Source organism: Phycodurus eques, chromosome 17 (assembly GCF_024500275.1).
Source record: "Phycodurus eques isolate BA_2022a chromosome 17, UOR_Pequ_1.1, whole genome shotgun sequence".
In the NCBI taxonomy this organism is placed as follows: Eukaryota; Metazoa; Chordata; class Actinopteri; order Syngnathiformes; family Syngnathidae; genus Phycodurus; species Phycodurus eques.
In genome coordinates this window covers 5,236,185-5,253,182 of record NC_084541.1, presented here as the reverse complement: position 1 = coordinate 5,253,182, position 16,998 = coordinate 5,236,185, and the positions used below count along the sequence as shown (strand labels likewise).

The following is a 16,998-nucleotide window of genomic DNA, read 5'->3' as shown; positions in this document are numbered from 1 at the left end:
CCCCCTGCTCCAGTGTGTTCCACTAACATGTGTATGTGTTCACTGTGATGGGTTAAATGCAGAGAACAAATTTTGTGTGCATGCATGCATGTTCATGACAATAAAAGGGGATTCTTCTCTTCTTCTTTCTTCCCCAAACGGAAGAGTTCAAATATCTCGGGGTCTTGTTCACGAATGAGGAAAGAATGGAGTAGGAAATCGACAGGCAGATCAGTGCAGCGTCTGCAGTGATGCAGACTCTCTATCGGTCTGTCATGGTGAAGAAAGAGCTGAGTCAAAAGGAAAAGCTCTCTCTTTACCGGTCGATCTACGTTCCTACCCTCACCTATGGTCACAAGCTGTGAGTCATGACCGAAAGAACAAGATCGCGGATACGGGAAATCCAAAATTAGTTTCCTCCACAGGGTGTCCGGGCTCTCCCTTAGAGATAGGGTGACAAGCTCAGTCATCCAGTAGGTGTTCAGTGTTGAGGCGCTGCTCCTCCGCATCGAGAGGCCCCAGATGAGGTGAGTCAGGCATCTGGTTAGGATGGCGCCCGGACGCCTCCCTGGTGAAGTGTTCCAGGCACGTCCCACCAGGAGGAGGACCGTGGACATGCTGGAGAGACCTTGTCTCCCGGCCGGCTTGGAACATCTCGGGATCCCCCTAGAAGACCTGGACGAAGTGGCTGGGGTGAGTGAAGTCTGGTCTTTCCTGCTTGAGCTGCTGCTCCCGCAACCTGACCTCGGATAAGTGGAAGAAAATGGATGGATGGATGGATGGATTTACAATAACTTTGAACTGTACTGGGTGTTTTAGGCCATGAAAAAAAAACATATAATGTAATAATTTTGTATTGCACAGTAATTTGGGTACATATGGCCGAAGAAAATGAAGTGCTTCACTGTAACAATCGGCTATATCGGACGACCCCGCACCTCTATTAGTCCGTTCTATTGACGTGCCACTGTATTGATAGAATGTATCCTTTTATATATATTTAGAATACCTGTGCATCGATGCATCATCCCGGTCATGTGACACTCATGCTGGCACGCGCACCGACCAATCACGCTGTAATAGTGATTGTTACAATCTGAGGGTTTGTTTTCTGAATGAGGAAGCATACGCAGTGACGCAGCACGAGGGACACTGCAGCAGCCCTCCTGTCTACCACTGGAATTGGAGCAGTCTGGACGCGTGGTGGGTTGCAAGGACCAAGTTCCCAGTTGTGCAATCCTTTTGATGGAGAGCAACAAGACTTACCAGCCTGGGACCTGATGAACCTCATGAACAAATGCCTTGTGCTGGTGTGGTAGGAGGCTGTAATACGAGTGCGAAGGGAGCTGGAAAAGGTGTTGACCAGGGTGGTGTGGTCTGCAAACCTCATTAGTTTTACAATTGGGTGTGTTGTAGTGCAGTTCTACGTTTAGAACAGGGGGCACCGGAGGCCCCCAAAGACTGCATGAGTAGCTCGTGGGCCTGTTTCAAAAAGAGCTCACCAGTGATGGGATGTGATTTCATGGGTATATTGTAGAAGTGTTTTTTTCTAGAAATAAAGTATTGCATGTTGATAATTATCTGTTTCATACCATTACTGATAATCATTGTTGATAAATATTATGAGAAATAATACAATGATCAGAGTCTTCACATAGATTAAATCATTAATAATGACACCATATACTGTATATCTTTTCAGATGTGTGTATCAAACCGGTATCCCTTCGCATCAATCAGTATTCATGAAGTAGCTCTCAGTTTAAACTCACTCACTCACTCTATTTAATTTCATATTTCTTATTTATTTACATACTTTCAAGGCAACAGCTCTTATTTTTATGTTTAGTTTGTGTTAAAAAGAAGACAGTTGTGAATGAAATGTTCAAATTACGGAGATAATGAAAAATGATTTTCATTCAATAATCAGGTGTGTTAAGTTCTACTTTTGGAGAATCATCAACACATATGAATGAAGGAGGTACTCATGCTATGCCAAAATTGTTCAGGGAATATACACAAGACAAAAAAGGTTGGGAACCACTGGCGTAGGTCCCTGCGCCATCGAGGTGTTTCAGGATGAAGTGCAGCCCCATGTTGATTGCATCCTCCATTGACCTATTTGCTTGGTAGGCAAACTTCGGGGGGTCCAGCAGGGGTCCTGTGATGCTCTTTAGGTGGTCCAATAAGAGACATGCAAAGGACCTCATGACCACAGATGTTAGAGTGACAGGCCTGTAGTCATTCAGTACCAAAGTTGCAGATTTGTTGGGGACTGGGATGATAGAGGAACTTTTGAAGCAGGATGGGACTTCAGGCAGTTCCAAAGATCTAGTGACGATTTCAGTGAATACTGGAGCCAGCTGATCAGCGCAGACTTTCAGGCAAGAGGGAGACACGGCATCCAGACTTTCATGATCATTTGTTGCTTGAAGAGCCGTCTAACGTCCTGTTTGTGAATTGTTAAAGCAGGATCAGGAGTAAAAGGTAGGATGAATGTTGGTAATGAATGTCTTCATTACTGGTTGGGTGGTTGTAGGGTGTAAAAGTGTCCTTTTCAAATCTGCAGTCGAACATAATTCTCAGACAGAGACACAACTTGTGGTGTCTTGTAATTGGTGAAGGCTTTCAGGCCTTGCCACACTGGCGCAGAGTCGTTAGCAGAAAACAGTTTTTCCAGCCTATCTGCATAGCTTCTTTTGGCGATGTTAATTTCCTTTGTCAGATGGTTTCTGGCCAACTAGTACAGTTGTACAGGTACATTGTAAACCTTTTTGACAGAGTGTCTTGTCAGCGACAGTATCTTCTCCATCTGGCTCTTATTCAAGGCTGCAACTCCAGGAATTTCTTGTTCACATCCAAACTCAATAGCATCAAGAGTCTTCTGCCTTTGTCGTTTGTAGGAGGGCTTTTCACTAGCTTCCCGAGGGTGTGTGGCCATAACAGTCTTTAGCCCTATGCGCTTTGAATGGTAGCAGCCCATTAGTGTATAAATGTGTGTAAATGGGTGACTGTGAAGCTTTGTAAAGTTGCAATAGTGTAGATGAAGCAATATATAAGTGCAGTCCATGCCTATCACCTGGGAAATTTTAGAGTGGAATAGAGTCCAACCCCTCTCAACAGGATTAGTACCAGAGTCCGAGCTTTGTGTCGAGGTGGGTCCAACTATACAGTGGGTAGGGAAAGTTTTCAGACCCCCTTAAATTTTTCACTTTGTTATATTGCAGCCATTTGTTAAAATCATTTAAGTTATTTTTTCCCCTCATTAATGCACACACAGCACCCCATATTAACAAAAAAAAAACGTAATTGTTGAAATTTTTGCAGATTTATTAAAAAAGAAAAACAGAAATATCATACGGCCATAAGTATTCAGACCCTTTGTTCAGAATTTAAGAGAAGCACCCTTTTGAGCTAATACAGCCATGAGTCTGTTTGGGAATGATGCAACCAGTCTCCCTGTCCCTGCAGCTGAAAAACACACCCAAAGCATGATGCTCCCACCACCATGCTTCACTGTTGGGACTGTATTGGACAGGTGGTGAGCAGTGCTTAGTTTTCTCCACCCATACCACTTAGAATTAAGGCCAACAATTTCTCTCTTGGTCTCATCAGACCAGATAATCTTATTTCTCACCATCTTGGAGTCCTTCAGGTGTTTTTTTTAGCAAACTCCAGGCGGGCTTTCATGTGTCTTGCACTGAGGAGAGGCTTCCATCGGGCCACTCAGCCATAAAGCCCCGACTGGTGGAGGAATTCTTATGCCTGTGTGATATTTCAGTTTTTCTTTTTTAAGAAATCAGCAAAAATTTCAACAATTACATTTTTTTTCTGACAATATCTGGTGCTGTGTGTACATTAATGAGGAAAAATGAACTTGAATGATTTTAACAAATGGCTGCAATATAACGAAGAGTGACAATTTTAAGGGGATCTGAAAACTTTCCGTACCCACTGTATCTAGTCGGAACAACCTTGCACACCAGCTCAGGTTCCCTCCCTGCCAGAGAGGTGACATTCCATGCCCCGAGAGCATGGAATCAAACCACCAAGTTCCCCGGTCAATAACAACCTTGATCCTCACGTGGAGTCGCGGCACTTCCTTTCTGCTCAAGAAGGCACACCAGTATCTTTACTACCTCAGGAAACTGTGGCGAGCCAGACGAGGGAGTCTCGCTCTGAGGAGCTTCGACAGATGTGTGGTGGATAGTGCCCCTCAGCACCAGCATCACGGTGTAGCACAGCAGGAAGGCACTGCCGAGCGTAGTGAATGCTGCTCAAACGATCATGGAGAGCAAGATTCCCACCACGGCAGACATATTCACCAGCAGATGCAGAAAGCGGGCTCTCTGCATCATTAAGCACTCCACCCCCTCAGGCAGAAAGCCGCGGAGCATCTGGTGTAGCACCACTAGGCTGAGGAATGGCTTCTTTCGGGAAGATGTTCGACTGCTGAACCAATATGATCTCCCTTTCCATCCCAAATACTCTTCATTACTGCACGATGAGGACTTTACACAATTTATTCATTTTAATTTTCATTGCATTTGCATTTTTGTACACATAAGCCTTTTAGCAGAGCTGAACTGGGCTTTCATTTGGCTTGGCTTTAATGTTTAGTTAGATTTCTATATACTGTATGCACAAAATAATGACAATTCAAGTTATTTTTTTAATTCTATACTATTTTATTTCATACATCTCATTTTGGGACTTCATGAACTAATTTAAGCGGCACGGTGGCCGACTGGTTAGAGCGTCACCCTCACAGTTCTGAGGACCCGGGTTCAATCCCCGCCCCCGCCTGTGTGGAGTTTGCATGTTCTCCCCGTGCCTGCGTGGGTTTTCTCCAGGCACTCCGGTTTCCTACCACATCCCAAAAACATGCATTAATTGGAGACTCTAAATTGCCCGTAGGCATGACTGTGAGTGCGAATGGTTGTTTGTTTCTATGTGCCCTGCGATTGGCTGGCAACCAGTTCAGGGTGTACCCCGCCTCCTGCCCGACCCTAGTGAGGAGAAACGGCTCAGAAAATGGATGGATGGATGGAGACGCCAGGTGACTAGACTGTAGACCAGGGGTCAGGGAGGGGCGGACTTGGTTGATGTTGCATAGGTGGAAGTAAGCTGACCGGGTTCTGTTATTGATATGAGAATGGAAAGAAAGTGTTCTGTCGAGGATGACTCTTAACCTCAGGGGGAGGGGAAACTAGGGAATGGTCAACTGGGATGGATGGACTGTTAACTTTAAACAGTGTAGGTTTTGTGCAAACAAGTAGATGTTTTCTTCACGTTGATTTCATCCTTCTTGTTTTCGAGTTGATTTAAATCTTATGAGTTAACTCTTTGTGTCAATTTGGTCTCTTAATTTCCCCCTCAATTACTCAGCAGGATCCCAGTCACCAAATGTGTTGAAATCACCATCCATCCATCCATCCATTGTCAACACCGCTTATCCTGGTTAGGGTCGCGGGGCGCTGGAGCCTATCCCAGCTGACTTCGGGCGAAAGGCGGACTACACCTTGAACTGGTCGCCAGTCAGTCACAGGGCACATATAGACACGGACAACCATTCGCACCGTCACTGAGTGGGAACTGATCCCACGCTGCCTGCACCAAAGTCAGGCGAGTGCACCACAACACCATCAGTGACTGTGTTGAAATCACCAAAAAACTAAATGATTAAATCACTCATTAATGTTTTAAATGTGCAATGTTTTTGTCCTCAGAGTACTTCATTTACTTAACAGAAAACCTGACTGTGTCAAGTTGCTATGTTTGCTGGTATATTCTAATGGCTAAGGGTGCTGTGCATGTATTTGACATGACTATCAGCTGATAATGTACATCCTTCGTCTCAAGTCGATGGAATTTTATGAGAATCGAGTATTCACCAAGTCCATGGTTACTCTGTGCTCTCACACAAAAGCTGTGCTTCCAAGCGCCTTAAATTTTTTTTTATCGATTTATATATTTTTTTAGATATTCATAATTTTTAGTTTTAGAAAATAGAGCTGTTGCAACAGACTTGGAAATATTGAGATGTGTCTCATACAACAGTTTCCATACTTTTCCAGACCTGGGAATTTATTAAATCAAATTCCTTACTTTCCATACTTGTGTAGTAACCCTGCCTAATGGTGACCTCAAGTGGACAACTTAAATACCTGCATCCCTTTAAAGCTTCACCTATTGGCATTGAATTACATATATGAAACTTGTAAATTTATATATCAATACGATAACTAATTGGTCGCTACTTCGCCAATTTCATTTATTGCATGAACTTTCTGGAACATAATCCCCGCAATAAATGAGGGTTCACTGTAACTTCACATTCCCCATAATAATCAATGGAAGGAAACGCTTCCTCTTATTCAGGCATTTCTTTCACTTTCTTCACTTTAGATGCATTCTTTGTTGAACGTATGTCGGCCAGCTCCATGTTAAAGGCAAAAAGGTAGTAGCTCTTCATTGTAGTACAATAGGTGAATCATCGTAAACAGGGGAAAAAAAGTCAGATAGTGTCGATATTCCCCGACAATACATCTTGGACTAAAAAAAAATTAACCTGGGAGGCTAATATACAATAAAGGAGAAAGAAACAAAGAAATACAAAAGAAAGTCTTTATTCTGACAATACATTCAGTACACACAAATGAATCAGTCATGTTGGTGATGATGAGTGTTGTGATTTTAACAAAGGTAATCAAAGCATACATAAGTTACACAGCCTTTCTATATTCTTTATTGCTTGTCTTATAAAGTGTAAGCATTAATAAAACATGCAATTAACTGCCTCATCTCAGGAGAAGAATTACTAGGTGTGTGTGACTTTGTGGAAAATGATTTGTGGCATATTGTTACATGTCTGGCTCCATCTGTTTTTAGTGATCAGAAAGCTGTCCATGCTGACACAAATAATCACAATAACCCATAGATAAGATCTTGAGCAGTGGGATAACTTTAGATTAACTTAAATAGGAATAAGATTGTGGTAAATGGCTTTGCATATAAGAAGTGAGATCAGTTCTGCCATACTTTGAGGCAAGAGTGAATAAATACCTTGTCATTTTCAAACAGTGTCAGCGATGAATCTAGAATGAGTATTCCTGTCATTTCTGTCTTTGGTGTGACAAGAAATCATGACTGGTCTGTCTTTTGCAGCAGATGATTACCCAAATAAGTTTCTCTGATGGCCTTGTTGGTTTCACATCCGTTTAATTTTAGATCTCATGTTTTTTTGCACAATCCTTTTATTGCCTACAGCAGTCGTCACCAACCTTTTTGAAACTGCAAATGCAAAGGGTTATCAGTTTGATGCACACTGCTAAATTAACAAATGTGTTCAAAATATGAATACTCATATTAATTATGTTATTATGAATAATTAATGATATTCATCTGAAGTATGTGAAGACTAGGAAATCACAATGTCCGATCACTGATGAGGTAATTTTAGAACACCCATGCGGGTAACTCATGGGATCTTGGGGGCTACCAGGTGCACCGTGTTGGTGAACCCTGACCTACAGCAACGAGTCCAGAGCTTCCATCCATAGCTTTAGCAGGGACACCCAGACTTCCCTCTCCCCAGCGACTTCATCCATCTCTTCCGGGGGCGATCCTGAGGCGTTCCCAGGCCAGCCGAAAGACGTAGTCTCTCCAGTATGTCCTGGGTCGTCCCCAGGGTCTCCTCCCGGGAACAGCTCACCAGGGAGGCGTCCAGGAGGCATCAGATGCACCAGCCACCTCATCTGGCTCCTCTCAATGTGGAGGCTGTACTCTAAGCTCCTCCCAGAGGACCGAGCTTCTGACCCTATCTCTAAGGGAGAGCCCGGACACCCTGCGGAGGAAACTCATTTTGGCCGCTTGTATCTTGTTCTTTCGGTCACGACCCACAGCTCGTGACCATAGGTGAGGGTAGGAACATAGATCAACTGGTAAATTGAGAGCTTCGCCTTTCGGCTTAGCTCTTTCTTTACCACAACGGACCGATACAAAGTCTGCATCGCTCGATCTCTCGTTCCATTCTTCCCTCACTCGTGAACAAGACCCCACGATACTTGAACTCCTCCACTTGGGGCAGGATCTCATCCCCGACCTGGAGAGGGTACGTCACCCTTTTCCGACCGAGGACCATAGTCTCAGATTTGGAGGTGCTGATTCTCATGCGAGTGGCTTCACACTCGGCTGTGAACCACTCCAGTGAGAGTTGGAGATCACGGTCACTGATGAAGCCAACAGAACCATATCATCTCCAAAAAGCAGAGATGCAATACTGAGGCCACCAAACCGGACCCCCTCTACCCTTCGGCTACCCTTCGGCTGCGCCTAGAAATTCTGCTCATAAAAGTTATGAACAGAATCGGTGACAAAGGGCAGCCTTGGAGGAGTCCAACCCCCACCGGAAACGAGTCCGACTTACTGCTGGCAATGTGGACCAAACTCTGACACCGGTCGTACAGGTACCGAACAACCCGTATCAGGGGGTTCGGTGCCCCATACTCACGAAGCATCCCCCACAGGACTCCCTGAGGGACATGGTCGAACCGCTTCTCCAAGTCCACAAAACACATGTAGACTGGTTGGGCGAACTTCCATGCAACCTTGAGGACCCTGCCGAGGGTGTAGAGCTGGTCCACTGTTCCACGGCCAGGAAGAAAACCAGACTGCTCCTCCTGAATCTGAGATTCTACTTCCCGACGGACCCTCCTCTCCAGCACCCCTGAATAGACCTTACCAGGGAGGCTGATCCCCCTGTTGTTGGAACACACCCTCCGGTCCCCTTTCTTAAAAAAGGGGACCACCACCCTAGAGGCACTTCACTGATGTCCACGCGATGTTGCAGAGGCGTGCCAACCAGGACAGCCCCACAACATCCAGAGCCTTCAGGAACTCCGGGCGAATCTCATCCAACCCCGGGGCCTTGCCACCGAGGAGCTTTTTAACCACCTCGGTGACCTCAACCAGCGATAGGAGAGCCCGCCTCAGAGACCCCGGACTCTGCTTCCTCATGGGAAGGCGTGTCGGTGGCATTGAGGAGGTCTTCAAAGTATTCTCCCCACTGACCGTACCGAGTCGAGGTCAGCAGCGCCCCATCCCTACTATACACACTGTTGATGGGGCACTGCTTCCACCTCCTGAGATGCCGGATGCTGGACCAGAATTTCCCGAAGCCACCCGGAAGTCTTTTTCCATGGCCTCACCGAACTCCTCCCATGCCCGGGTTTTTGCTTCAGCAACCACCGAAGCTGCATTCCGCTTGGCCAGCCGGTACCCATTAGCTGCCTCAGGAGCCCCACAGGCCAAAAAAGCCGATAGGACTCCTTCTTCAGTTTGACGGCATCCCTCACGGTTGGTGTCCACCAACGTGTTTGGGGATTTCCGCCACGACAGGCACCGACCACCTTACAGCCACAGCTCTGGTCGGTCGCCTCAGCAATGGAGGCGCGGAACATGGTCCACTCGTACTCTATGTCAGGTTCTAATCGGGGGGTGGGGGTGGATGGTGGGGGGCGTTCCTCCCAATTACACCCTTCCAGGTCTCACTGTCATTGCCCACGTGAGCACTGAAGTCCCCCAGCAGAACGATGGAGTGCCCAGCGGGAGTGCTCTCCAGCACCCCCTCTCAGGACTCCAAAAAGGAGTGCATAGGCACAAACAACAGCCAGGACCCGTCCCCCCACCCGAAGGCGGAGGGAGGCTAACCTCTCGTCCACCGGGGTGAACCCCAATGTACAGGCGCCAAGCCAGGGGGTAATAAGTATACCCACACCTGCTTGGCGCCTCTCACAGTGGGCAACTCCAGAGTGGAAGAGAGTCCAACCCCTCTCAAGAGGACTGGTACCAGAGCCCAAGCTGTGTGTGGAGGCGAGCACGACTATATCAAGTCGGAACTTCTCGACCTCGCACACCAGCTCGTGCTCCTTCCCTGCAAGAGAGGTGACATTCCACATCCCTTGTGCCAGCTTCTGTAGGGATCGGATCGCCAAGGTCCCTGCCTTCGGCCACCGCCCAGCTCACACTCCACCCGACCCCTATGGCCCCTCTCATTGAATACATCATTTATCCAGCTATCCTTTTCATTAAAAATTTATTTAAGAAATTGTATGAATGCAAGGCAAATGCTCTTTTGGAGCTGAAATGCCAAAGACCAAAAGGAATTTAGGATAATATTATTATAAATACAAGACACAGCATATATCATACCAACCCACATAACCCATGTAAATATGCTTCCTTGTCGCTGTAAAAAGAAAGGATAGAGATGAAAGACCAAACTCACAGGGCACAAGATGCATGCTTTAAGGTGATGACATTGTATCGCTTCAATTTTTGCATAATCCTACACAACAACCCCCTTTGGTCTCATCTTTAAACCACATTTCAGTTCTGAAAAGGAATACCTACGCCATCCTCAAAAAGCAACACATTTTATTCTTTGAGTACTAATTTGTTTACAAATGACAATGATATTACAACGTTCACTATCTGACAAAAACCCTGTATTTCCATTCATCCATCCATCTTGTAACTCGAGCCTGTACCAGCTAACTTTTGGTGAGAAGTGGGACACACCCTGGACCGCTCACCATTCAATACAGCATCTAAATCAGTTTGAGGTCAGGTCTCTGACTGGGCCACTCCACACAGTTTATTTTCTTGCACCTGCAGAAGTACAATATTGTTGGTCTGCAATGTTTGGCAACAAAACATTAAACAACACTGAGTTGCTTTAATTTGTTGCTGTAGTATTGTAAACGAGCTTTGAATTTTTGCAGAAAAAAAAAATCCACCCCATTCAAAATATAAGACTATAGCGCTGCTCAAAATGCCATTGGTAATATATTTCCATCCTATTTTGAGGATGACACAAGTCAGATTTGATGAGTGGTTCAGATATCCAGTCACTCTCTAATAATTAAAATAACTTGAATACTGTTCATATCAACTTTCTTTCCAATACAGGATACAAATTATAATGTAAATATTTGTGTTAAGGTGAATTTCTTTTTCCATTTCAAATATAGCCATATAAATACCGAAGACAGCATGTTGACAAATGGCATGTTTAATGAAAAGGACAATTATATGTCGGTAGAGATGAATGTCTTATAAACTGTAAATTCTTTGGGTGATTTGCGATTCAATCCCAAAATAGCCATGTGTATGTACAGTATGTTCAAACAATCAGCAAATTTTAATGAGTTACATTGTAAAGCCATGAGGATTAAAAAAGCAGTCTCCTTCTCTTTTTAACTACATCATTATCAAGTATAATTACATTTGACACCATTTTTATTGATACAGTAAGTGTCCTTGTTAGCAAAAACAAAAGAAACAACAAAGATGAGACAAAAACCCGGATATTTGCCGAAATAATTACAATTTCCCTCTCAAACATATTTTAGACTTAACCTGATTTAAAAAAATAAATACAATGAAAACATGAGCATAGCAAATATCACAAAAATGTTTCCATAACGACACAGAACGATAATTATTTTACTTTTAAAAAATTATCATCAAACTTTCAGCTGCAGGCTACCTTAAAGACATTCCACTTATCTCTCGTCTCTCGTTGACCTTGAGGTATTTAAGATTCACTTTGAACACTTACTTTAAATATTACTCTTCCCGGATTTGATATGAATAATATCCAACCATCCATTTTCTGAGCCGCTTATCCTCACAAGGGTCGCAGGTGTGCTGGGGCCAATCCCAGCTATCATCGGGCAGGAGGCGGGGTACACCCTGAACTGGTTGCCAGCTAATCGCAGGGTACATAGAAACAAACAACCATTCGCACTCACATTCACACCTACGGGCAATTTCGAGTCTTCAATCAACCTATCATGCATGTTTTTGGGATGTGGGAAGAAACCGGAGTGCCCAGAGAAAACCCACACAGGCACGGGGAGAAGATGCAAACTCCACACTAGGCGGGGCCGGGGATTGAACCCCGGACCTCAGAACTGTGAGGCAGATGCTCTAACCAGTCGTCCACCATGCCGCCGATATGAATAATAAATGTAGTTAAATTTAATTCACAGTCAATGTGAATATCAGACAGTATTTTATAACATTTCTTCTGAAGGGTTGTGAGCCAAGCGGAATGCAGCTTTGGTGGTCGCTGAAGCTAAAACTCATGGGAGGAGTTCGGTGAGGCCATGGAGAAAGACTTCCGGACGGCTTCGAGGAAGTTCTGGTCCACCATCCGGCGTCTCAGGAGGGGGAAGCAGTGCACCATCAACACTGTGTATAGTGGGGTTGGGGCGCTGCTGACCTTGACACGGGACGTGAGCCGGTGGGGAGAATACTTCAAAGACCTCCTTAATTTTCCCGACATGCCTTCCCATGAGGGAGCAGAGTCTGGGGTCTCTGAGGCAGGCTCTCCTATCTCTGGGGTGGAGGACACCGAGGTGGTTAAAACCACTGTTCAGTCCCTGTACGAACGGAGTCAGAGTTTGGTCCGCATATCCGGCACTAAGTCGGACTCGTTTCCAGTGAAGGTTGGACTACGCCAAGGCTGCCCTTTGTCACCGATTCTGTTCATAACTTTTATGGACAGAATTTCTAGGCACAGCCGAGGCGTAGAGGGGTTCCGGTTTGGTGGCCTCAGTATTGCATCTCTGCTTTTTACAGATGATGTGGTTCTGTTGGCTTCATCAAGCCGTGACCTCCAACTGTCACTGGAGCGGTTCACAGCCGAGTGTGAAGCGGCTGGGATGAGAATCAGCACCTCCAAATCTGAGACCATGGTCCTCAGTCGGAAAAGGGTGGCGTGCCCTCTCCAGGTTGGGATGAGATCCTACCCCAAGTGGAGGAGTTCAAGTATCTTGGGGTCTTGTTGTGCGTGTGAGTGAGGGACGAATGGAATGGGAGATCGACAGGCGGATCAGTGCAGCGTCTGCAGTGATGCGGACTTTGTATCGATCCGTTGTGGTGAAGAAGGAGCTAAGCCGAAAGGCGAAGCTCTCGATTTACCGGTCGATCTATGACCCTACCCTCACCTATGCTGACGAGCTGTGGGTCGTGACCGAAAGAACAAGATCCCGGATATAAGCAGCCGAAATGAGTTTCCTCCGCAGGGTGTCCGGGCTCTCCCTTAGAGATAGGGTGAGAAGCTCGGTGATCCGGGAGGATCTTGGAGTAGAGCCGCTGCTCCTCCACATCGAGAGGAGCCAGATGAGGTGGCTGGGGCATCTGATTTGGATGCCCCCCGGGAGTCTCCTTGGTGAGGTGTTCCGGGCACGTCCCACCGGGAGGAGACCCCGGGGACGACCCAGGACACACTGGAGAGACTACATCCTTCGGCTAGCCTGGGAACGCCTCGGGATCCCCCCAGAAGAGCTGGATGAAGTGGCTGGGCGTCCCTGCTACAGCTACTGCCCCCGCGACCCGACCTCGGATAAGCGGTAGAAAACGGATGGATGGATGGTTGTGAGAAAATACAGTTAAATGCAAAACATTTTTAAAATAAATAATATCAAAAGAAAAACAAGCTACACAAAATTATATGACATGTATTATATGGGAAAACATCATAACAGAGCAACTTTGTGGGCTGCTGTGCATCAGTATATGAGTCATTACCATATAATTTGATCAATAATGGTAAAGACATATCTAATTTTGTAAAAATGTTTTATATTGCCTTGTTCTTTTCATGCTTTAAGTCCCATTTTCAAAAGACAAAAGTGCATAACGGTAAAGACATAAACATCTTCAAAAAAAAATCATGTGAGTTGCAATTTACATGTTGCCCTTCAAACTTGGAAAAAAAAATAAATTATCCTAACTACTCATTAAACTCATTACAGTCTTGTCGTAATTACGGTAAAGACTGGCAATAGCTCTGACCCTTTCACAAATTCATACGTTTATTTTATACATTCACATCTCAGAAATAACACCTTTTATTTTGCTGTCTGCTATTGTGTGAATGCAAAATGGCTGCCTCATTCTGGCACTTCAGCTCACAGATCCCTTTGGTGTATTGCAACAACATAATGAGGCTCTTTCCACTGGCATTAACAGTAAAGACAGCTTGAGTGACAAAGAAGGACCGTTTATAAAAGAACCAAATCAGAAACTCTGAAGTCACTAAGATACACTTGTGTTAGTTTTCATGGAAAAGGCATATTCAGCAATGGGAGAAAAATCCTATATTTCCAAAAATGTAATGAACATCTTCATTCGGAAAACATGTTGAAAATCATGAAACTTCATTTCGGACACCTAACAGTAAAGGCATTTTGGCATTAAAAGTTGGAAAAATATTGATTTACCATAATTAGTTTTTCTGAGAGACAAGACCTTTTGATGTCTGCGCATTATTCAAATACTCATATCAGTACAATTAATTTTCAAAAAGAAATTGTCTTTACTGTTATTGATCAATTCATATGAAAATGACCCATATGTTTGCAGATTTAAGAATTAATAATAATAATAATAATAATAATAATTAAACATACATACACACAAATCTTGGTAAAATCCATTCCTTTTTCAAAATTTGAGCAGAAAGGGCAGAAACACTATGAAGAGGAGGCAGATGTCTAATTGCACGCCCAGTGTGGATCCACTGCCATCCTGTACTGCTCTCGGTCCTGACAGACAGATGGGACAAAAAGAGAGTAAAAAAAAAAAAAAACGTTTGTCCAAAACTGTCCAAAATAATATATTGATACTATTCTCGTATGGCACAATGTATGACTTTAAGACAACTGTGATTTAAGTAGTCCAAAGCTTAAAATTGTGCATTCATTTCAACACACACCCAAAATGTCTTGCGTTTGTATTTACAATAAAAATATGTGAAATTCTGTTTCCACTATTTTAATAACATACAATTCACATTCACAAATAAAACAGTTTTTCGGCATGCAGAAAATGAAATCATTCATAGATAATACAAATTGTATTCTCAACACAAGTAACTAAAAATAGCTTTTTTTAGTGTCTTCTTTCTCACAACTACTATGCTTAATATTTATCAGCTATTTTGGTTAAGGTACTGTAAATACATTAAACTTAGTTCATGGTCACTGAAGGGCTATTAAGCATGGAGAATAGAGATAAACTCATGCACATTAACGCACCCAACAACTCGTCTGACCCCACACTGCCCCAAGACAGACAGACACACATACAGACACACAGACAGACAGACACGCAAGCACCCACGCATGCACACATACACACACACACAAACACAAACACACACGTTTTACTGTGTATTGCACAAACAAACACACAACAACAAGGATGAAGGTTTTCAAAATGATAAATACTTACAATGGAATAGAGAGCATGCAAAAATCAAAAGGAAGTCATGTCACAAAGAGACGGTTTATTGTGAAAAGGAGAAAGATGACACACAGTAAGAATAACACCTGACACTAACCATTTTCACAAATATTTACACATTATCTGGAGTTTTTAGTTTCCTGATCAACAAGAGTGCTGGTTGTTGCAAGAGGTGTCAACACATAAATAAAAACACACATATGTTTATTTATTGAAGCAAAGCTGAATCAAAAAGCCTACAACTGACGTTAGTGAAAATAGCAGCATCTGTCATGCTTTAAGGACTGCACGTCCATGTAGAATACTAACCTCGGAAAAGTGTTGCGCTAGTAGGTTCAATTACCACGACAAAGAGGGGAACAAATCAAACACAGCAACATATCGGAAAAAGAAACACTTTTGAAGAACACAAAAATAGTGCCACCTCACTGCCTTCTGGGCTCTGGTTACTAAGACACATAAATGAGTGCTCAAACTCATACTACTAGAGGAATACATCAGCAATAGTGGTGTCGAGCGAAATGTTTATTTTTTTGGGGGGATGGGCATTTGTTAGTTATCAAAAACATTTACATACATTATACAAAAAAGACTGCAACATTCATTGATGGTTTCTGGGATCAGCAACAGCATACTTAAATGCTGAGCAAAATGAGCAAAATTATTGGTTGTCATGTACAATGGTGTCTTGACATCCGAGTTTCATTCGTTACGTGAAATCATCTCTCCCCATTGAAATGAATGGAAATGCCATTAATCTGTTCCAGCCCCCCATAAAACACCCAAAAAAATGTGTTACGTGTTTTTTAAAAACAAAAAATAGCACTTTACAATATTGTATTTTATGAAAACATACAATAATTACAGTTTTAAATAGAATGTAAAGAATTGAACAGTGCATCATTATTTTATTTATTCAATGTGCAGCTCTTTCTGGTGTGCATGCCTTGGCCACAAAGGAGCAGTATAATCAGGGACAGGGTCGCAGGGGCCAGTCCATTCCAGGCCGACTTGGAACAACTCAGGACAGGCATCTTTTGTTTGAACCCACGCACTTTTCAAGTGAGCAAAAGTATTGGACATGTGACTGATGGGTGTTTATAGTAGCTCAGGTGTTGCCTTTTAGATTAATTGCTTAAACATTAGCTCGTGCTTGTTTTGGGATTTGGGTTTCGCCTGTGAAAACTGCATTTGCTGTTAAGCAAACATGAAGACCAGAAAGCTGTTTATGGGAGAAAAGCAAGCCATTTTGAAGCTGAGAGAAGAGGGAAAATTGTATGACATTCCAATACAACAATTTGGAATGTCCTGAAAAAGAAAGAAACTAATGGTCCACTGAGCAACAGACATCGAACAGGTCGGCCAAGGGTATCAACAGCAGTTGATGACAGAAACATTGTGAGAGCTGTGAAGATACACCAAAAGACAAGAGTCAGATACATCACTGCCAACCTCCACAGGACAGGGGTAAAGGTATCACCAGCCACTGTTCAAGGAAGACTTTGAGAGAAGAAATATTCAGCCCATACCACAAGATGCAAACCACTCATCAGCAAAAAGAATCAGAAGGCCTGACTGGATTTTGCAATGAAGTACAGAGATGACCCACAAAGGTTTTGGAACCGGAGTACCGGTATAGATTATAGCCTGCAGACTGTAGCATGCGTTTATGATTCGTGACTTTGTTGAACCCTTGCTGTG

General features: G+C 43.8%; 1 protein-coding gene across 5 annotated transcripts in view; it reads right to left on the bottom strand.

Annotated features, from left to right (window-relative positions):
- Positions 1-8,274: 8,274 nt before the first annotated feature.
- ntm (neurotrimin) overlaps positions 8,275-16,998 on the bottom strand; it is a 164,494-nt gene continuing 155,770 nt past the window's right edge. For 2 of the 5 annotated variants that reach the window (XR_009770198.1, XR_009770197.1), the window contains 2 exons: positions 15,286-16,702; positions 14,516-14,597 (listed from right to left, as the gene is read on the bottom strand). Coding sequence is in view for 2 of the 5 variants with exons in the window: in XM_061702517.1 (XP_061558501.1) it covers positions 14,497-14,597 (101 nt within the window). In the remaining 3 variants the exon portion in view is untranslated. Of the gene's footprint in view, positions 8,935-8,969; positions 14,598-15,285; positions 16,703-16,998 lie in introns of those variants that run through there. The other 3 variants (XR_009770199.1, XM_061702517.1, XM_061702518.1) reach the window with 3 other exon arrangements.